Source organism: Salmo trutta, chromosome 16, assembly GCF_901001165.1.
Source record: "Salmo trutta chromosome 16, fSalTru1.1, whole genome shotgun sequence".
Taxonomy (NCBI): Eukaryota; Metazoa; Chordata; class Actinopteri; order Salmoniformes; family Salmonidae; genus Salmo; species Salmo trutta.
In genome coordinates, this window is record NC_042972.1 from 33285158 (window position 1) to 33306286 (window position 21129).

Here is a 21129-nt window from a genome sequence, read left to right on the forward strand (position 1 = left end):
TGGGCTGCTGGAGGAGATGGAGGAGTTACTGGGCTGCTGGAGGAGATGGGGGGGTTACTGGGCTGCTGGAGGAGATGGAGGGGTTACTGGGCTGCTGGAGGAGATGGAGTAGTTACTGGGCTGCTGGAGGAGATGGAGGGGTTACTGGGCTGCTGGAGGAGATGGAGGGGTTACTGGGCTGCTGGAGGAGATGGAGGGGTTACTGGGCTGCTGGAGGAGATGGAGGGGTTACTGGGCTGCTGGAGGAGATGGAGGAGTTACTAGGCTGCTGGAGGAGATGGAGGGGTTACTGGGCTGCTGGAGGAGATGGAGGGGTTACTGGGCTGCTGGAGGAGATGGAGGGGTTACTGGGCTGCTGGAGGAGATGGAGGGGTTAATGGGCTGCTGGAGGAGATGGAGGGGTTACTGGGCTGCTGGAGGAGATGGAGGGGTTACTGGGCTGCTGGAGGAGATGGAGGGGTTACTGGGCTGCTGGAGGAGATGGAGGGGTTACTGGGCTGCTGGAGGAGATGGAGGGGTTACTGGGCTGCTGGCGGTGGCTCCTCCTACCCCTGACCGGTGTCCCTGAGCTGTCTGTCCAGGTCAAACGCCTTCAGAAGACTCTCACTGCCTGGGGGGCACTGACCTCGGAGGAGATGCTCAAGGTGCTTCTACATGCCTTATAGTGTACTGTATATCATAGATATCACATTTATCTCTAAAACCCTTTTTACATCAACGGTTGTTACAAAGTGCTTTCACAGTAACCAAGCCAAGACAAGCAAAACCAGAGGCACATTGGCTAGGAAAAACTTAAATAACTGTTATTTTAATCCTGTGTGTTCCAGGCTGTGCTGTCTGCCTCTCCTCTGCTCTCCCAGTCCCAGCTGCAGTGGTTTGCCCAGGGAGTGTGTGGAGCAGGGGAAGGAGTGTTTGGACCTTCTGCAGACAACTGCGGTTGTACTGTCAGAGAGGCCCGAGTCCACAAGGACACGTGGTACTCATCTTGGACAGGATGGGAGTCTCTCACACTTGCACCCTACACTCAAATCGACTCTAATGTGCAAGATCAATGTACAAAGCGGAATGATGCACTTTCTTTGTGTAGAGGAGAGTTGAGGAAAGTCTACCGTGGCATGAACACATTGCCTATGAGTGTGACTGCTGTGATAACGCCCAGTGAAATATTTGTCTTGTCCTATCTTGCAGTACCTCCAGAAGCTGCTATGGGAGAGCATCTCCTGCCTCAGGCCTCGCTCTGTCACCCACATGCCCTCTCTACACTCACTACTTGGCCACTGTGCTCTAAGAGAGGTCAAACCGCACACACACATTTGCCAATTAAAACGTTAATACACAAAGATGAGTTGTTGAATACTTACGCATGCACGTCTCTCTCTTTTTCTTCTGGCCCTCAGTCTGACCGGGAATCTCCTGAATGGAGGTGTGGAGCCCAAGCAGGTGTTCTACGTGCTCAACCTTGATGACAACTTGTAGTTCACCAGGTGAGTACAGTACCAACAGCACTGTTTCAGGGGGCTTTATTTGTCTGCCTTATCTCTGTGTCCTTTAGAATTTGATGAATCCCTCTCCTCCTCAGCATCCCTCTCTCTCTCTCTCTCTCTCTCTCTCTCTCTCTCTCTCTCTCTCTCTCTGTGTGTGGGGTGGCTCCTGACCCAGATCTACTGCAGGAGGCTGTGACTGCCAAAGACCTCTACATGTTAGGGAGAAGTGTATGACAGCAGAGATGTCAATAGTTTGCCTTACTACACACACACTGTCAAATGTTGTTTAACATGAAGCTTGACATTCTCTCATGACTTGTATCATGCTAGATGTTAGATGCTTTGAATTGGTGTCAGAATTCAACCGTTCTTACTTAAAGCTGGAATCCTTAATGGTGAAACTGCTATAAAACAACAACAAAGAAGTTACTGCAAACAACAAACACTGTTTTTTTTCCCCCTCGGACATCATTGCACACACGATAGAAGAGCAGAATATGTAGTGATTAAGGCAGCCCTCCGCACCTCTCTGATTCAGAGGGGTTGGGTTAAATGCGGAAGACACATTTCAGTTGAATACATTCAGTTGGACAACTGACTAGGTTTTCCCTTTTTTTTCTTTTTTCTTTTACTTCCAGGTTCTGTCTTATAATCTTTTTAATGGGCTTGACGATTATGTATTCAAATTAGTGAAAATGCGGTCATTTAAGATACTGTATATCAAATTATATTTGTATTTTGGATGAATTTACTTCTGCCAGAGGCCTTTTACGGTTCCTGGACTGGCAGAGGATCCTGAAAGAGATGAGAGATGCCGCTATGCTCTTTGGCTGGCAGTATCATCCTCAACTACCTCAGGGCTGGCTGGGAAGACTGGCACACACAGACCTATAAAGATCAAGAGAAAAAACAGGCTTTCATCATTTTTTCAGAAATCATTGCAAAGGAGGGCATTTCCTGTATTCTGTTTTACTGCCATACACTGACCCCAAACAATCCTAGATTAACTTGCCTGTCTGTGTGTGATTTTGCCTGTCTGTGTGTGATTTTGACATGTAGCCCATTGGTTCTGGGGAGCCTGTGGGATGTGATTGACCGAGACATTTACAGCTTCACCAAGGCCCTGCTGGAGTCCTGGCTGTCTGCAGGTCCCGGGGCTCCACTCCTAGACCACATGGGGCGGCAAGTTGCCTAGTGGTTAGAGCATTGGACCAGTAACCGAAAGATTGCTAGATTGAATCCCCGACCTGACAAGGTAAAAATCTGTTGTTCTGCCCCGAACAAGGCAGTTAACCCCCTGTTCCTAGGCTATCATTGTAAATAAGAATTTGTTCTTCACTGACTTACCTAGTTAAATGAAAACATGGCCCTGTCCCACCAGGCCTCAAGCACCCGTGGTCTACGGACTCCCCTCCCCCCTGCGATAGGATGAAAGGCCATCCCCAAACACACAAACTTTAATGAATTTAGTAACGCCACTGATCCCCAAACACGAATTGGAGGATGTGATTTTAGACTTGCTTGTGTGTATTATCTGCTAAGGCTGCCTTCTTAAATGTAAACAATGTTGTATCCTTTGATTTTCATTTTTTAAATGCTAGTGAAATGTGTACATAAATCTATTAATAAATGCTTGACAATAAAAATGCAGTACATTTGCCAAACAATCCTTGCACTTGGTGTAGAAAGGAATTGGGGGCAGTATATCCCTCAGTAGGGGGCAGTATATCACTACTTCTGCACCTTCGCAGTGAAAAGGGCGTTTTCTCAAACTGGAAATACGTTAGTCAGAAGTGTCAATCTGATTTGTCTCACATTTTCAACATGGCGGTAAATCTGACAGAGCTTTCTCTTCCTCAGTTGGAGGGACTAAAGACTCAGTTTGAGCAGGTAACAGAGGGATCTTGAATCTCGGTTGAAGTCATTCTAGGGCCATTATTTTCTACTGTTTGCTTGTGCCAGCCCAGCTGATTAGCCAGTCATGCCATCTGAGTAACTAACGTTAGCAGAAGATTCAGATCCTACCACTACGCTTGTTTACACGGAGCTGTATTGGGTTTGGAATGCAATTATGGTTACGAGGCAGTGTCTACACTTGACAGTTCATGCAGCTTTTGTATTCTGATAATGGAGTTCTAATCATGGAATTCTGAACAGGGCATGCGTCTACAGTACATCTACATTTTAAATGTCTACTCTGTCCGGATTCCCTGTTTCACGCGCACTGCATTCTGCAACCTGGAACAGGCTAAATCTAATAAAACAACAACTTGATGGCAGTAGCCAACTACTGTAGTTAACAAACCAACTAACCTCTAAATTGCTAGTTCACGTGACCATCAGTTTGTACTGTAAAATAAATTGAACGCTCACAAATAACGAATGACCCTGTGTTTATGAACTTGGATATCGACTTTGACACTTAAGCATGATTTTGCGGCTCATTCGATGCCAATGCAATATATTTGGGCCAGGTAAACTTAGTTCTTTACCTCCATGAATGAAAATACTGCAGCTAATGTGTCTGGTCTAAGTTGCATCACCTGATTCTTACTTTAATTTTTTGCAGGAGGCAGAGTTTTTGACCTCCTCTATAGGTCAGCTCAAAGTTGTCCAGATGAAATATGTAGAAGCTAAGGACAGTTTGAGTGTCCTCAACAAAAACAATGCAGGTGAGTTGCTCGAACTACACTGTTAATGCATCCTATGTTTTGTTCAGTTTTTGTTTTGTATGGAAGCTTTTACAGATACTGAAATACATTTATTGAAATGATCTTTTATGAAGATCTCACCCCACATTGGTGTTTGTAAGTATTACACTTCAATTGATAATTTACATTTGACCTTTTTCTTTTAGGAAAAGTATTGCTGGTGCCCCTCACAAGCTCTGTATCCTTATGTTACCGATCGGAGATGCCTATATATGTTGGGGGTTTATTTTGTACTTTTGCCTACTGAAAGCCTCTTAGTCTTCAAACATACAAGCAAACTCATTTTTCTCACATTCAACACACTTGATTACTCTAATTTGAGATTGATTGAAGGTGCATTGTTAAATACAGTATTTAAAACATGAAAATGAGTCCACAGCACCTTCTCTGCCATTTTATATTGTAGCAACCTTAACCCAATACCTAACGACCTCGTCAAAAGGTTCGGCCCTTTTGGTGTAACAGTTGAGGTGTCCTGGTCGGGGCTACCCCCGAATTCGCTACATTGGTATCAGAAGTGGGATGGTGCCTGTGAGGCAATCGGAGAAGCGTGTACAAGTGAAGGACTTAGTATAGAGAATAGTGAGGACATATTCTCTCGTAAGAAAGGGGGTAATGTAGCGACCTTAACCCAACAACTACAATACCTCATCAAGAGGTTCGGACCTCTTGGCGTAACGGTTAAGGTGTTGGCTTGACAGTCACTGGACCCGAGTTCGCTACAGTATCTTCAGTATGCATTTCTTAATAGTGTTGGAAGTTTTCTGTTGTCCTTTTAACATCACTTGCTATTAGATGTACGTCCCTGGAACACTTAATGACGTGGAACATGTCTTAGTGGATGTGGGGACAGGATACTACGTTGAAAAGGTGGGCAGAAAAGTAATTGATAACAAATCGCTAAAACCCTTCATTGTACAGTTGACGCATAAGTTCACTTTGGGTAAGTAATCTGTTTTCCAGTCCCAATTAGGTTTTTTTATTTTAACCTTGCCCAGCCGGAGCAATAATATCTTCTAATTTCGTGTACGCTGACATGACCCAATCTTTTGCATTTATCAGGGTCGTGTTCATGAAGGCACGCTGTAGCAATGGAAAAAGGAAAACAAGACACATTCTGAAAAATCGTTCCACTTGTTTTTTTTACTTTTTGTTTTGTTCAGGGAACCCAGGAGTCATTTGACTATATTTTGTTAAACTCTGCTGTTCCATATACATTTATTTGCTTGTTAGTACAATTGTTTGGAAATCTGTCTGCATAATATGAGTTTGTAAGCCTCATTTGAAATATCTCTGCAGAATGTTGATGGCACAAAAGAGTTTTTCAAGCGCAAAATAGAGTTCCTCACCAAGCAGATAGAGAAGGTTCAACCGGCTCTGCAGGAGAAACATGGCATGAAACAAGGTAACACACAAATACAAACGTTTGTCATATTTGTAATACAAGTATTTCACTTAAATACAATAGAACTTCACTTGTAGTTTATTTTGCTCATCCCTTCCTATCTGTGTTTTTTGTTCTGTCTTCTAGCTGTAATTGAGGTGATGAATATTAAGATCCAACAGCTTCAGAGTCAACAGGCTTCACAGTTGGGGACCACTGAAGCCTAACCAGGTGAAGATGTTAATTGGTTGATCTAAGGTAAAAGTGAACGAAAGACAAGAATGTACTACAAATGTGTGCCAACAGTACAATGGTGAAGGGCAGCCAAGTTAGTGTTTTAACAAACACTCCTTGAAAATTTTAGTCTTACCTGGATTCAGTGTATGTTCAGGAGCCAGATTGCTATAGCAATGTTGAATATGACTAAAATAGGCTTCTCTTGTCACCCTCAGATTATCATTTGTGATGACATGAAATCTGCAACAGATGTTTTGAATGGAGAACATGTTAGTGCCCTCATATTACACTGTCTTTCAGATTTTGCTCAATGATTGTTTTACTGAAACATGAAACATTGTATATTTTCCATTTTGTTCAAATCCACAGATCAAAAATAAAATTAAAACTACCATAAAACAGTCCCAACGTACAGGCTAAAACAGTCTATGGCTAAAACTGCCTGTTGTCACTAGTTACCACAGCCACAAAGTCATAATTATGGCTAAACCTGCCTATTTCTATTATTTCTTTAAATCTGATTTTAAAAGGTCCAATGCAGCTGTTTTTATCTTGATATCAAATAATTTCGGGGGGAAAATTAAGTACCACCTTACTGTGATTGTTTTTCAATTAAATGGTCAAGCAGAAACAAAAATACCTTCTTAGCAAAGAGCAATTTCGCAAGCAAGAAATTAGCTAAGACTGTCAGGGTGTGGTCTTTGTGGGGAGAAGAAAACTAGCTGTTATTGGCAGAGATGTTTGGAACTCTTTCTTATTGGTCTAAACTAATTTACCGCCTGGTGCCAAAATGCCATCCCACCACAACCGGCTGAAATTTCAGGCGGCCTTTTCAAACGGCTCTTACACTAAAAGGGCATTATATTGTGAAAAATATATTACAATTTCCAACCTCCATAGTGTGGAAGTATGTGTATATATATATATATATATATATATATATATATATATTACAGTGAAATCATGTTTGACTGCACTGGGCCTTAAACCTAACTATCACTACTCTGCTAACCTTATGCCTAACCTTTTCAAATTAAGACCAAAAAGCTATTTTGACTTTGTGGCTGTGACAACCAAAACCTCCAGCTGTGTGGAGCCAGGAAGTGGAAGTATGCAGTCCACTTTCGGGTTTCTGTTTCAAAAGGGCAGTATACGTAAACCTTGGCAACAGTCCAAACTCAAAAGTAGACAGCCCCAAACCCTCAGCTCTTGAATTACGTTTTACATTGTCGCATCCGAGTGTACCTTAAATGTCCCTTGCCCAAGCGAGGGAGAGTGATGATCAGAGATGCAACGTACTTGGTGGAAATCTTGAAATTGAGCTTAAAAACAACCAACCTAAAGCTATTAAGTACCTAGCAAGCTAACGTAACTAGCTAGCACTCCTGTCAGGTAGCTAGCTAGCTACAGTTACAGTTATAACTGGCTAGTTTGGACATTTATACCAATACATTTCAGAATTCCCAAAAATATGTGCATGAAGCTAGCTATGTTTGATAGGCTCCTCGCTACAAGACTAAGCCAATTTGCCAACGCAAATCAATTTAATCTATCTATACATAAAAACACACACACACACACACACACACACAGTACCAGTCAAAAGTTTGGACACACCTACTCATTCCAGGGTTTTTCTTTATTTTACTATTTTCTACATTGTAGAATAATAGTGAAGACATCAAAACTATGACAACGCATACGGAATCATGTAACTAAAGTGTTAAATCAAAATATATTTCAGATTCTTCAAATAGCCACGATTTGCCTTGATGACAGCTTTGCACACTCTTGACATTCTCTCAACCAGCTTCATGAGGTAGTCACCTGGAATGCATTTCAATTAACAGGTGTGCCTTAAGTTAATTGGTGGAATGTCTTTCCTTAATGCGTCTGAGCCAATCAATGGTGTTGTGACAAGGTAGGGGTGGTATACAGAAGATGGTCTTTTACCAAATAGGGCTAAATCCATATTATAGCAAGAACAGCTCAAATAAGTAAAGAGAAATGACAGTCCATCATCATGAAGGTCAGTCAATCCAGAAAATTCTCAAGAACTTTGAAAGTTTCTTCAAGCGGTATGATGAAACTGGCTCTCATGAGGACCGCCACAGGAAAGGAAGACCCAGAGTTACCTCTGCTGCAGAGGATAAGTTCATTAGTAACCAGCCTCGGAAATTGTCAATTAACTGCACCTCAGATTGCAGCCCAAATAAATGCTTCACAGAGTTCAAGGAACAGACACATCTCAACATCAACTGTTCAGAGGAGACTGTGTGAAACAGGCCTTCATGGTCGAATTGCTGCAAAGAAATCACATCTAAAGGTCACCAATAATAAGACGACTTGCTTGGGCCAAGAAACACAAGCAATGGACATTAGACCCTGGTGGAGATCTGTCCTTTGGTCTGATGAGTCCAAATGTTCGATTTTTGGTTCCAACCGCCGTGTCTTTGTGAGACGCAGAGTAGGTGAATGGATGATCTCCGCATGTTCGGTTCCCACCGTGAAGCATGGATGCGGGGGTGCTTTGCTGGTGACACTGATATATTTAGAATTCAAGGCGCACTTAACCAGCATGGCTACCACAGCATTCTGCAGCGATACGCCATCCCATCTGTTTTGCACTTAGTCCCACTATCATTTGTTTTTCAACAGGACGATGACCCAAAACACACCTCCAGGCTGTGGAAGGGCTATTTGACTAAGAAGGGGGGTGACGGAGTTCTGCCTCCCCCCGACCTCAACCCAATTGAGATGGTTTGGGATGAGTTTGACCGCAGAGTGAAGGAAAAGCAGCCAACAATTGCTCAGCATATGTGGGAACTCCTTCAAGATTATTGGAAAAGCATTCCAGGTGACTACCTCATGAAGCTGGTTGAGAGAATGCCAAGAGTGTGCAAAGCTGTCATCAAGGCAAAGGGTGGTTACTTTGAATCTCAAACATAAAATATACTTTGAAGTGTTGAACACTTTTTTTGATTACTACATGATTCCATATGTGTTTCATAGTTGATGTCTTCACAAGTATTCTAAAATGTAGAAAATAGTCAAAATGAATAAATAACCCTTGAATGAGTAGGTGTGTCCAAACGTTTGACTGGTACTGTATATTTTTAAGCAAGCTAGCGTCATAATTTTGACTGACATGCCGAAATGTTCATTTAAATTTGACACTTCGTGGCCACCAGAGTATGAGAAGGCTTCCCGAGTGGCGCAGCGGTCTAAGGCACTGAATCGCAGTGCTAGAGGTGTCACTGCAGACCCTGGTTCAATCCCAGGCTGTATCACAACCGGACGTGATTGGGAGTACCATAGGGCGGCGAACAATTGGCCCAGTGTCGTCTGGGTTAGGGGAGGGTTTGGCCGGGGTAGGCTGTCATTGTAAATAAGAATTTACCTCAGTTGTGTAGTTAAATACAGGTAAAACATAAAATAGAATGAAATGTGACTACAGTTTGCATTGAATTGTAGGTCGTATCAACCCCACAAGTGATCAAAGTTCTTCACTCACTCCCTCAAACAAAATCGGGGGCCAAGCGGGCAACAGTTGTGAATTGGACTGGCACTTAAGATGGCAATCAAACTGCATCTGGTTGCAACAGGGATTCCCCCAAAGTGGCTAGTGTAAGGGCTGAGATTCAAATAAAGTGCTTGGACTGCAGCCCTTGTACCTCAGTTGTATAAACAGAGGAAGAGGAGCAGTGAGAGGGGTAACACCACAGAATTTTCACCGGATATATAAATGTGAAGCATCCGTTTGGCGTTTCCACTCACTACCAAATATGGTGATGAGAGGAAGCCCAGTGGCTGGCAGTGTGAGAAGCGAGATGGATTTTGGCCGACATTCTGCAAATTTTCTCATCGATGAAACATTTGATCTCCATACAGTTTTCTGTATTCCAAAACTAGAATCTGTAACAGACTGCCAACGTTTTGAGTGCAAGGGCAAATTTAGTTGTTGCACACGTGCAGTTCAGAAGTAAGCGTTTCCCAACGGAAATATGTAAATACATTCTAGAACGTGCCAATAGGATGTCATTAGCTCATCCTAGCCTCTGCCCACCTCCTTGCTTATTCTGCCCACTATGATTAATTTGCTCCCATTGGAAACGACAGGCTCTGCTTTATCTTGGGTTATTTATACAAATATTGTACAACTCTGGCTAAAAAATTCAAACAATTTTTTTTGTCAAATTAACGGCAATTTTCATTTTGGGGGATTTTAGCTAATCCTAACTATTTTCCTAACCTTAACCCCAAAAAAAGCTTGATCCATCCTAGCCATGACCGTGTAACTGCGCCCCAAATCTCTCTTCTCCAGCAGGTGCAGTTTTGTATTTTTTTCGCTCACCGAGCAAGGAGTATAGAAGTCAATGAGTTTCGAATTTGGATAACATTAAATGGAATGGCATATTTGCTCGAATAGAAGTTTCGTAATGCTTCGGTTGTTACAAGTGTACTCATGTAAAGTAGAACACGTGACATCCCGGCAGCTTTGGGGGGGAAAAAGCACTTTACAGCTGAGTTGTGCCTTTTGTCCACATAACTATCTACCTTCTCATTGGCTAGAATTGTCTCTCTTGATCTTGCCTCCTTCCGACTGCCTTCCATTTTAAGACTTCTCTTCTCATTGCTAGAGCGGCCACTTCAGTATCTGGTCAATATAATGATAATCTGTGGTATAAATGTAGGAGTATACAATCTCACTATGTCAGTATTAGAAAACACCCGATTCGACTACAATCACCCCATTAAAAGGTAGAAAAGGATGGGATAAGAATCCCAGCTGGAAATGAATGGGGAGAAACGTATAATGCTCTGCCCAGCAGACTGTCGACCAATTGCGTTCACGTTGTCATGTTGCGTCACGCGGTTTTAAACTACATCTTAAAAGTCAGGGTATGAGTCGAGAAACCAGCCTATTTCCTTGAAGTACGGTATGTCACGAGTTGAAAGCTATACCATACTACAGAGAACAAGTTAATTAACTCACATCTCTGAAAATAATTGTAATGTTGTACTTCATGCTCATGTTGGGTTTTTGAGCAATCGTTCTCCTTGAGGGAGTGTACTTATCCAGAATCGCCCAGAATGCATCGCGCGGCCCATTGACGGTGATTGGGGGACGTACACGATGGAGTTTGGCTGTTTGCAAGTTCATTCATTTCTGGCGTGAACGATGGAGTACTAGAACGTAAATCTAAATCAACTACTTTCTTAGTCCGTGGTTTCTCGACTAGCTAGCTAAGTTATTACATTTATTGTACAAATAAATATTATTTGTATTGCAAACACTAGCTTGAGTGAATCAGAGTTGCCTGGATGAAAAGTACAGTAAATGCCAATATGATAAAGGAAAACGGATGGAACATACCCCCAAATGCCCCCGCGTGTATGGAGAAGCATTTGGACTCGGCGCAGTACAGGGGAGGTAAGCGAAGTCACAGCTAGTGTGTGGTGCAGCCTTGTGTGATAGTTAGCTTCCAGACACATGGCTATTAGAAAGGGCTAGCTAACTACCGGCACAGCACGTGTTGTCGCGGAATAAAGTGTTCACTTGTGGACGTGTAAATCAGCCACTCAGACAAAAGTCATAACCCATCGAACTTACATCATTAACAGCAAAAACACACAGTAAAGTCATGTATGTTCTATGGTAAAGTTTACTGTACCACACTTTATCAAGCTAATGTAGCTGGCAAGCTACTGTAGCTAACTTGTCATTTTGAAGAGAATGATAATTGATATTTCTATAGCGCTTTTCATAACAATCTCAAAGCGCTTAAATGGTACGTTACTAGTTCCTCTAACGTTATCATATTGCTAGCTAGCTAACGTTGGACATAATCTAACAATTATAGCTTGCTAGCTATGCTAAATAACCTGCCACCTTATCCTATGGCACTTCAGCACAGACAGAATGCCACATATGATTCAGCTATTGACATTTTTCTATTTTTTCCCCCCATAGATGGCACCCTGTTGCTGGGGGCCTCCAGTCTGACAGGCAGGTGCTGGCAGGGCTCCATCTGGGTCTACAGTGATCCCAAGCAGTCTCCCAACGAGGGCTACTGCAAGGCTGGTGTCCAGACAGAGGCAGGCATCACAGAGGCAAAGTGGGTTTCAGAGAGGGGTGTCCTAGTTGCATCTGACTCTGGTAAGTAGGAATGACAGTAATCATTACTAAATGCATATCATATTCTGCTCTAAATAAGGCTGGTGTACAGTGAGGGAAATATAGTTGTTAAAAGTACAATGATTACATTTTAATTCAGGCCGATATCATCTGGATTATTTGCGAGCTGTACAAAAGTGTGGATGCAATGTGGTTTGACTGGTGTTGTAGGTGCTGTTGAGCTGTGGGAGCTAGCAGAGGATGAGAGTCTGCTGGTGAATCGGTTCGCCAAACTCGAGCATGATCACATCGTTACCAGCGTGAGCCCTGCTGGGTCAAGCCACGCCATCAGCGGCAGTATGGACAACCGGTCAGTAGGGGCAGTCTCTATTTGTGTGTCTCATTCAGAGTATGTGAGCGAGGAGCGGAGTGTGACCAATTTGACTGAAGCGTTATGCGATATTCCCAAAGGCTGGAGCGTCGGCCTTCTCGCCCACTTGTAATTTCAATCCAGTAAGCGCTCACTTCACGAGCACGGGGCATTCCTGGCCAAGCATGCATTTGTAGTTTACTTGTGTGCCGCGATAGCCCCTTGCTTTAGCTACTTACATGGAGTTCACTTCATATTTTCATAAAGAAACTGATAAAACATGGGTGCAAAATCAAGGTGAGTTACAAAGATGAGGACCAAGCTTAAGGAGTGCAGTGATAGTGTCCAACTATTAAATCAAATTTTAATGGTCGCATGTATATTTAGCAGATGTTATTGCGGGTGTAGTGAAATACTTGTTCCTATTTCCAACAGTGCAGTAATATCATAACAATACACACATCTAAAGTAAAATATATATAAATATTAGGACAAGCAATGTCGGCGTGGCATTGACTAAAATACAGTAGAATATAATGCAGTATATACATATGAAATTAGTAAAGCCGTATGTAAACATTTATTGAAGTGACCAGTGATTCCATGTCTATGTATATAGGGCAGCAGCTTATAAGGTGCAGGGTTGAGTAACTGGGTGGTAGCCGTCTAGTGATGGCTATTTAAGTCTGCTGGCCTTGCGATAGAAGCTGTTTTTCAGTCTCTCGGTCCCAGCTTTGATGCAGCTGTACTGACCACGCCTTCTAGGTGGTAGCGGGGTGAACAAGCCGATTATTTTGGCCTTCCTATGACATCAGGTGCTGTAGGTGTCCTGGAGGGCAAGCAGTGCCCCCCCCGTGACGCGTTGTGCAGACTGCACCACCCTCTGGAGAGTCATGTGGTTGCGGCAGGTGCAGTTGCCGTTCCAGGCGGTCATACAGCCCGACAGGATGCTCTCAATTGTGCATCTGTAAAAGTTTGTGGTTCTTAGTGGCCAAGACACATTTCTTCAGCCTCCTGAGGTTGAAGAGACGCTGTTGCGCCTTCACCACACTGTCTGCGTGGATGGACCATTTCAGATTGTCGATGTGTACGCTGAGGAACTTGAAGCTTTTCACCTTCTCCAATGTGGTCCTGACAGTGGATATGGGTGTGCTCTCTGCTGTTTCCTGAAGTCCACAATCAGCTGTTTTGTTGACGTTGAGTGAGAGGTTATTTAACTGGCACCACTCTCCCAGGGCACTCACCTCTTCCTGTAGGCTCTCATCATTGTAGGTAATAAGGCTTATAACTATTGTCATCTACAAACTTGATGATTGAGTTGGAGGCATGCATGGCCACAGTCATGGGTGATTAGGGAGTACAGGAGGGGGCTGAGCACACACCCTTGTGGGGCCCCTGTGTTGAGGATCAGCGAAGTGGTGTTGTATCCTACCTTGGCCACCTGGGGTGGCCCGTCAGGAAGTCCTTGACCCAGTTGCACAGGGCGGGGTTCAGACCCAGGGCCCCGAGCTTAATGATGAGCTTGGAGGGTACTATGCTGTTGAAGGCTTAGCTAAAGTCAATGAACAGCATTCTTACATGGGTATCCCTCTTGTCCAGATGGGATAGGGCAGTGTGATGGTAATTGCATCGTCTGGATCTATTGGGGCGGTATGCAAATTAAGATGTAAGGTAGAGGTGATTATGATCCTTAACTAGCCTCTCAAGGCACTTCATGATGACAGAAGTGAGTGCTACGGGGCGATAGTCATTTAGGTCAGTTACCTTGCTTTCTTGGGTACAGGAACGGTGGACATCTTGAAGCAAGTGGGGACAGCAGACTGGGATAGGGAGAGATTGAAAGTGCGTGCTCTGAGGATGCGGCTAGGGATGCCGCATGGGCCGGCAGCCTTGCGAGGGTTAGCATGTTTAAATGTCTTACTCACGTCGGCCATGGAGAACCAGAGCACACAGTCCTTGAGAGTGGGCCGTGTCGGTTGCAATATGTTGTCCTCAAAGCAGGCGACGGTGTTTAGCTTGTGCTGGAGCAAGACGTCGTTGTCCGACGTAGCTGGTTTTCCCTTTGTAATCCATGATTGTCTGAGGACCCTGCCACATTTGAGCCATTGAATTGCAACTCCTCTCTCTACTGACGTTTTGCCTGTTTGTTTGCCTTACGGAGGGAATAACTACACTGTTTGTATTCAACCATATTCCCAGTCACCTTGCCATGGTTAAATGCAGTGGTTTCGTGCTTTCAGTTTTGCACAAATGCTGCTATCTATTCAGGTTTTAATAGTCAGTGGGAACAACATCCACTATACGCTCCCTGATGAGCTGTCACTGTCGGTGTATACATCAATGTTTTTCTAAGAGGCTACCCAGAACACATCCCAGTCCGCGTGATCCAAACAATCTTGAAGCGTAGATTCCGATTGGTCAGACCAGTGTTGAATAGTCCTTAGCACGGGTACTTCCTGTTTGAGTTTCTGCCTATTGGAAGGGATGCGCAAAATGGAGTCGCTCTCATTTACCGAAAGGAAGGTTGGGGATGGCCTTGTAGGTACCCTGGAAGTTGGAGTAACAGTGGTCGGGTGTTTTAGCACCGCGAGTACTACAATCAATGTGTTGATAGAACTTCGGAAGCGTTTTCCTCATATTTGCTTTAAAATCCCCAGCAACAACATGCGGCTTCAGGATATGTGGTTTCCAGTTTGCATAAAGTCCAATGTAGTTCCTTGAGGGCAGTCGTATCGGCTTGAGGGAGAATATACACGGCTGTGACTATAACCGAAGAGAATTGTCTTGGGAGGGAGTACAGTCGGCATTTGAGATATTCTAGGTCGGGTGAACAAAAGGACTTGAGTTTCTTTGTTATCACAATCGCACCATGCGTAGTTAATCATGTAACATACACGCCTGCCTGCCTTTCCAGACTTCTTTATTCCGGTCTGCGCGATGTACTGAGAACCCAACTGGCTGTATGGACAGGGACAGTATATTTGGCGAGAGCATGGTTCCATGAAACAGTATGTTAGTCCCTGATGTCTCTCTGGAAGGAAATCCTTGCCCTGAGCTCGTCTGCTTTAATGTCCAGAAACTACAGGCCATGCTCATTCCTTCAACGATCAACGCAAATCCGACCATCACCCCTGGTGAGAGACAACTGCGACTCGTCAGTGAAGAGCACTTTTTGCCAGTCCTGTCTGGTCCAGCCGCGGTGGGTTTGTGCCCATAGGCGGCGTTGTTGCCGGTGATGTCTGGTGAGGACCTGCCTTACAACAGGCCCACAAGCCCTCAATCCAGCCTCTCTCAGCCTATTGTGGACAGTCTGAGCACTGATGGAGGGATTGTGCGTTCCTGGTCTAACTCGGGCAGTTGTTGTTGCCATTCTGTACCTGTCCCGCAGATGTGATGTTCGGATGTTGTTACACGTGGTCTGCCACTGCGAGGACGATCAGCTGTCCGTCCTGTCCGTACTGTGAGATGCCTAAGACAACGCTACAGGGAGACATTGCAATTTATTGCCCTGGCCACATCTGCAGTCCTCATGCCTCCTTGCAGCATGCCTAAGGCACGTTCACGCAGATGAGCAGGGAAACTGGGCGTCTTTCTTTTGGTGTTTTTCAGAGTCAGTAGAATGGCCTCCTAAGTTTTCATAACTGTGACTTTAATTTACTACCGTCTGTAAGCTGGTAGTGTCTAAACGACCGTTCCACAGGTACATGTTCATGAATTTATGGTTCATTGAACAAGCATGGGAAACGGTGTTTAAACCCTTTACAATGAAGATCTGTGAAGTTATTTGGATTATCTTTGAAAGACAGGGTCCTGAAAAAGGGACGTTTCTTTTTTTTCTGAGTTTGTGTGTTACCACTGTTCAAAAGTTTGGGATCACTTAGAAATGTCCTTGTTTTTGAAAGAAAAGCCAATGTTTTTGACCATTAAAATAACATTGATCAGAAATAGTGTAGACATGGCTAATGTTGTAAATTACTATTGTAGATGGAAACGGCTGATTTAAAAAAATATTTTTTTTTTTAAATGGAATATCTACATCCAGTAGGCGTACAGAGGCCCATTATCAACAACCATCACTCCTGTGTTCCAGTGGCATGGTGTTAGCTAATCCAAGTTTATAATTTTAAAAGGATAATTGACCATTAAAAACCAATTTTGCAATTATGTTAGCACAGCTGAAAACTGTTGTGCTGACTAAATAAGTAATAAAACTGGCCTTCTTTAGACTAGTTGAGTATCTGGAGCATCAGCATTTGTGGGTTCGATTACAGGCTCAAAATGGCCAGAAACAAAGGACTAACTTCTGAAACTCGTCAGTCTATTTTTGTTCTGAGAAATTAGAAATTGCCAAAAAACTGAAGATCACGTACAACGCTGTATACTACTCCCTTCACAGAACAGCGCAAACTGGCTCTAACCAGAATAGAAAGAGTTGGAGGCCCCAGGGCACAACTGAGCAAGAGGACAAGTACATTTAGTGTCTAGTTTGAGAAACTGATGCCTCACAAGTCCTCAACTGGCAGCTTCATTAAATAGTACCTGCAAAACATCAGTCTCAATGTCAACAGTGTAGAGGTGACTCAGATGCTGGCCTTCTCGGCAGAAAAGAAAAGGTCATATATGTATGTATTCAAACAATAGGCCATAATTGATTTTGGCCCAATAGGCCTGGCATATTCCCACTTTCAAAGACCTTTTCTGTTATGATTGGGTTATTTTGCCTGAAAACCTTTTAGGGCTAACTATAGAAAAATGAAACTTGCCTGTCAAGAGTGGCCAAAAGGGTGTTTAGCATCCCCAGTGGCTCTGCAAGTGTAGAGAGGATATTCTCTGCTGCTGACCGGCTCTCCAGACACCATCGCGTGAGCCTGAAGCCCCAAACTGGCCAAACTCGTGTTTCTAAAAATGAGACTTTTTTTTTTTAAATTTGTATTTCAAGTCAGTCACAGCCTATATGTGCTGTTTATAGACTAATGATTTAATACAACAAAATGTTTAAATGCTGAGCACTTTGTCCCTACCAGCTTATTGTGTCACTCTCAAATGCTTCACAATTTATTCCTTTGAAGGCTATAACCTTGAAATAATTAAAATATAGCCTAAATTAATTTTCGTTCCTTAGGCTCCCTGTCTGGCTCCTGACATATTTTGTATTTATTTTCTGTTTAGTATGACATGTATCCTACTTGAAATGAGCGCTTCTTACGTTCACCTTTTCATGTTTATTAAAATACTTTTCATTAATCATATGGTTTGTGTTCAATACTTCAAAACCAAATGGTAGGTCCAATAAATTGGTGTTGGTTCAATTGTGATTTTAATGAATGGAGCAAATTTGGGGCAGCAGTTTGTTTTCCTGTGAGCGAGGAGTGGTTGGAAAGGTGGAGCGCCTGAGCGGTGTGCAAGCAACGCTCGAGTGATGAGCGGGATTTCACAGCGCTCAACTCTGCTCACATACTCTGGTCTCATGCAGATCTTGTATTTTGGATTAATGGCATGACAGACCTAGGCCCTCGGTGTAACTGGCTATCTTGTCTATCTTGTCTATCTTGACAGCTGCAGGTAATGGGAGTGTTGTAGCTTGGTTTGCGTTTCCTGGTGAAGATATCATTTTAATGCTCTCATAGGCCTAAGTCTTGCTCAGTTCTTTCTCTTTTCTACCTGCTGCAGAATCAAAGTCTGGGACCTTATTCAGGGGGAAGTGGTCAGCACATATAATGGTAAGGAAACTATACCTCATCTCTGTATTTTGAGCTGCACTATGTCTTAACTGGTGAACATGTCAGTGGCATTTTCTCATGTTTCTATAGCTTGTCTATTTAACTGGATCGGTCACCTGTTCCACAGCTCACTCGAAGCCAGTCACTTGTGTGTCCTGCAATCCATCCGATGACTCCCTCTTCCTCTCATGTGGCCAGGTAAGAGCCAAGACTAATTAGAGGGTTGTCTGTTTTAATCGGTTCAGTTTGGAATGTGGCTTTTCTATTGTGTGCTATGAAATATGACGCTAGATACAGTAGGTTGTAACTTACTGAAAGGAGAACCTTGTAACTGTATGAAACGTGTTAATGTACGGTCTCTCTCCATTCCCCTTCCCTCAGGATGGTCGTCTGTTGCTTTGGGACAGGAGGAAACCCACCAAACCAGCCTCTAGATTAGGTGAATAGAACCCGTCTGAACTGCAGTCAGCTAGGCAGCAGGATTTTCACGGGCCCGAGATGCATAGTCTTCTGTTGCCAATGGATTGACAGGGACATTTTATCTTGGCTTGTCAGTGGTTCATGGTTTTTAAGGTAGCCTTTGATTCTGTTGTCGAAGTGTATATCCTTGAGTAACCCAATCGTATGAATTGTGATAACTGCAAGTCGGGTCACTGCAGTAGGAACTCAGCACAACGTGTTGTTGAAAAACAGGGTTGTTTGGAAAATGGTTTAATTTCCCAATTTATTTATTAAGCAAACTTTTCCAGCGACCCTAGTAATTTAAATAATTGTGTTGGGACAATTCTGTGTGTTTTGTAAATATCCACTTCAAAAGTATCTAGACTTCTGCAGCACACCAATTACCCATTCGCTGTGTTCAAAGTGCACATGCAATACATGTAAATAGTGGAAATCAAAAACATGTACATGGTCAGGTGTGCCCAACCATGTTGTCCAATGCATGTTGGTGATTTCCCAGCTGACTTTGGAGATTTTATCTTGTCTCAGACGTAGAGCCCAGCTGTTGTCCTACATCAGTAGCCTGGCATCCCCACCACAGGACCACAATTGCCTACGGTAAGAACCAGTGCTACATTTCCCATGATGCATAGTGGTCCAAGCACATTGTTCTGAATGATTGATCTGCCAGGCTTTAATGATATGTTTATTGATAATGGTGTTTGTGTTGTTTTAGGTGATGAGCTGGGACGAGTGACTCTGAAGGACTTTCAGGGAACGGAGCCTGGCCAGACACAGAGCACCCACAGCCGCAGGGTCTCCGGCCTAGCCTTCTCATCACACAGGTAAAACACCAACTCACACATCTACACCAGTCAATGGTTTGTCAGACTAAACTAACACAATGATCTCTTACCTTCCAACACAGTGCCCCTTTGCTTGCCTCAATCAGTGATGACTGCACTGTTGCTGTGATGAACTCCGAGCTTAAGGAAACGTAAGTGTCTATGTATGGGCTGTTTACAATCGCTCCCTAGTTCATCCTTTGGCTTGTTAACTCAAGAGCTATGAAATAAAATGGTGAAAGGGTATTTGCACCCAGTCTCTTAAACGTGTGGCTCTACTGCTCCACTCTAGGTTGAGAGACAAGAGGCACCAGGACTTTGTTCGGGGTGTCTGCTGGGCACCTGGTGGTTCTGACACACTGACCACCGTGGGCTGGGACCACCAGGTCATCCACCACGTCATGGGACAGGATGGACCCGCCGCTGGATACTCCACGTCCCCACTGTAGACCCACCACCCAGCCTGGGTCAGGAGATGGGGGAGTTGTAAAAGTATGGTTTTGTGGGGGAGAATTTGAGGGGTTGGCATGAGGGTAGAAATTGTCAACAGCAGAGCAGTATTAAGATGGTTTTCCTAGTCTAAGTACCCCTGGCCATGGTAGGTTATCTTTCCAACTGATTTGTTAAATCATGTGTGAAGGTAGTCGGCAATAAAGTAAATCGGGATGTTTTTCGTAACAACTGAGTGAATGGAGAGGCTACACATTTCTGCTGTTTTGGTCCAGCAGTGATCACGTTGTAGCAGCATGAAGCGCACGTGCCTACATTTTTGAGGAGTGCAGTCTTGCATTGCATGTTTTCTGTTCGTGGCAACATCATATGCTGAGTCTGTTTTAAGGTGTTAACCACTTATTGGACATCACCTTTGTTTTGCAGTTTGTAGGGAAATGAACAGAGATGGATTGGTGTCCAGTTATCATGAGGGGTACTTTTAGACTTGGGTTTGGGAATGCTGCCAAAGGCAATGGCAATCTTTAATCTAATGAACCCATCTGATCACGCTTATACTCCAGTGAGTCCAACCCCATGTAACCTTTGTTTACCCACCCTGGGGGTGCTGTATTATGTGGCATGTAAGCCAGTCTGACAAGTGGGAGCCACTGGCTCATTGGATAGCAAGATTGTGGGTTAATTGGACTCAATTAAACCATGGCTCATCCAAGCATCCTGAAATCACACTAGACTAGAATGACCTTGTTCAAGTTGTAACCATAGTCAATACCATAGGCAATTTGTTTTCTAAATTAATTAATCATTTCTGTACATTTGAAAAGTCCTTAACTTCACTACATGGCTTATTTGTACCAATGTGATTCCATATTCTTCCCCCCTTGGCACTTTCTTTTGTTTAGATGGTCTCGTCTCATGTGTGCCAGAAACGGGAAGCACAGTGAACGGTTTTCATCCACACAAGGCTGCTCCTTGGATTGTATGTACAGTACATGTCTGGTGTTGCTTTTTGGAAGTCCGAGCAGTGCTACTTAACTGACTTAATCTACTTGTTTTTCCATCCTTGAATAAAGTATGTCTGAATACTGTATAGTCATGAGTTGCTTTTGGTTTCCCAAGCACTTGAATGTTACTGAACTTTTAGTCCTCTGTAGGAAATTATTCTCAGACAATTTGGTAGAAACAAATTAATTTGTATCTTTACTACATTTTAATATCACAGGTAAAATAACAATACAAAGGAGTGGCCTGTGCCCTGACCTTTGCACTTGTATATTTGGCATAATTCAATGTTTAAAACCCAGAAATCCAGGGAAAGCAATCCAGTTTCAATTGTTTCTGAATGTGGTGGCTTTTGTGCCAAATCATT

The 21129-nt window shown here is 43.5% G+C and overlaps 2 protein-coding genes across 4 annotated transcripts; both read left to right on the forward strand.

Annotated features, from left to right (window-relative positions):
- The first annotated feature begins 3256 nt into the window (after positions 1–3256).
- LOC115150592 (prefoldin subunit 5) lies at positions 3257–11922 on the forward strand. 3 transcript variants are annotated; one of them, XM_029694043.1, is made up of 7 exons: positions 3257–3374; positions 4054–4156; positions 4342–4373; positions 4991–5065; positions 5495–5600; positions 5727–5810; positions 11791–11922. In XM_029694043.1, exons 1-6 carry the CDS (start codon positions 3309–3311, stop codon positions 5804–5806), a joined length of 462 nt encoding a protein of 153 aa, XP_029549903.1. In that variant the 5' UTR covers positions 3257–3308; the 3' UTR covers positions 5807–5810; positions 11791–11922. The 3 variants fall into 3 exon arrangements, with proteins under 3 accessions (XP_029549903.1, XP_029549901.1, XP_029549902.1); XM_029694041.1 differs by lacking the exon at positions 11791–11922 and adding an exon at positions 6032–6219 and having other exon boundaries at positions 5727–5837; XM_029694042.1 differs by lacking the exon at positions 11791–11922 and adding an exon at positions 6032–6219.
- Positions 9723–20848, forward strand: LOC115150591 (methylosome protein 50). Its single transcript, XM_029694040.1, has 11 exons — positions 9723–11250; positions 11791–11976; positions 12166–12304; positions 17975–18024; positions 18152–18222; positions 18406–18463; positions 19015–19083; positions 19202–19310; positions 19394–19462; positions 19603–19802; positions 20663–20848. Exons 1-10 carry the CDS (start codon positions 11142–11144, stop codon positions 19757–19759), a joined length of 1017 nt encoding a protein of 338 aa, XP_029549900.1. The 5' UTR covers positions 9723–11141; the 3' UTR covers positions 19760–19802; positions 20663–20848.
- Positions 20849–21129: the final 281 nt, after the last annotated feature.

Excerpts from the sequence above, each read along its gene's own strand:
- LOC115150592 (XM_029694043.1), top strand. The coding sequence starts at position 3,309 with ATGGCGGTAAATCTGACAGAGCTTTCTCTTCCTCAGTTGGAGGGACTA. Across the intron at positions 4,374-4,990 it reads TGGTGCCCCTCACAAGCTCT|ATGTACGTCCCTGGAACACT; the intron begins GTATCCTTATGT and ends ACTTGCTATTAG. Across the intron at positions 5,066-5,494 it reads CAGGATACTACGTTGAAAAG|AATGTTGATGGCACAAAAGA; the intron begins GTGGGCAGAAAA and ends ATATCTCTGCAG.
- LOC115150591 (XM_029694040.1), top strand. The coding sequence starts at position 11,142 with ATGAAAAGTACAGTAAATGCCAATATGATAAAGGAAAACGGATGGAAC. Across the intron at positions 19,084-19,201 it reads CAGGACCACAATTGCCTACG|GTGATGAGCTGGGACGAGTG; the intron begins GTAAGAACCAGT and ends GTGTTGTTTTAG. Across the intron at positions 19,311-19,393 it reads CTAGCCTTCTCATCACACAG|TGCCCCTTTGCTTGCCTCAA; the intron begins GTAAAACACCAA and ends CTTCCAACACAG.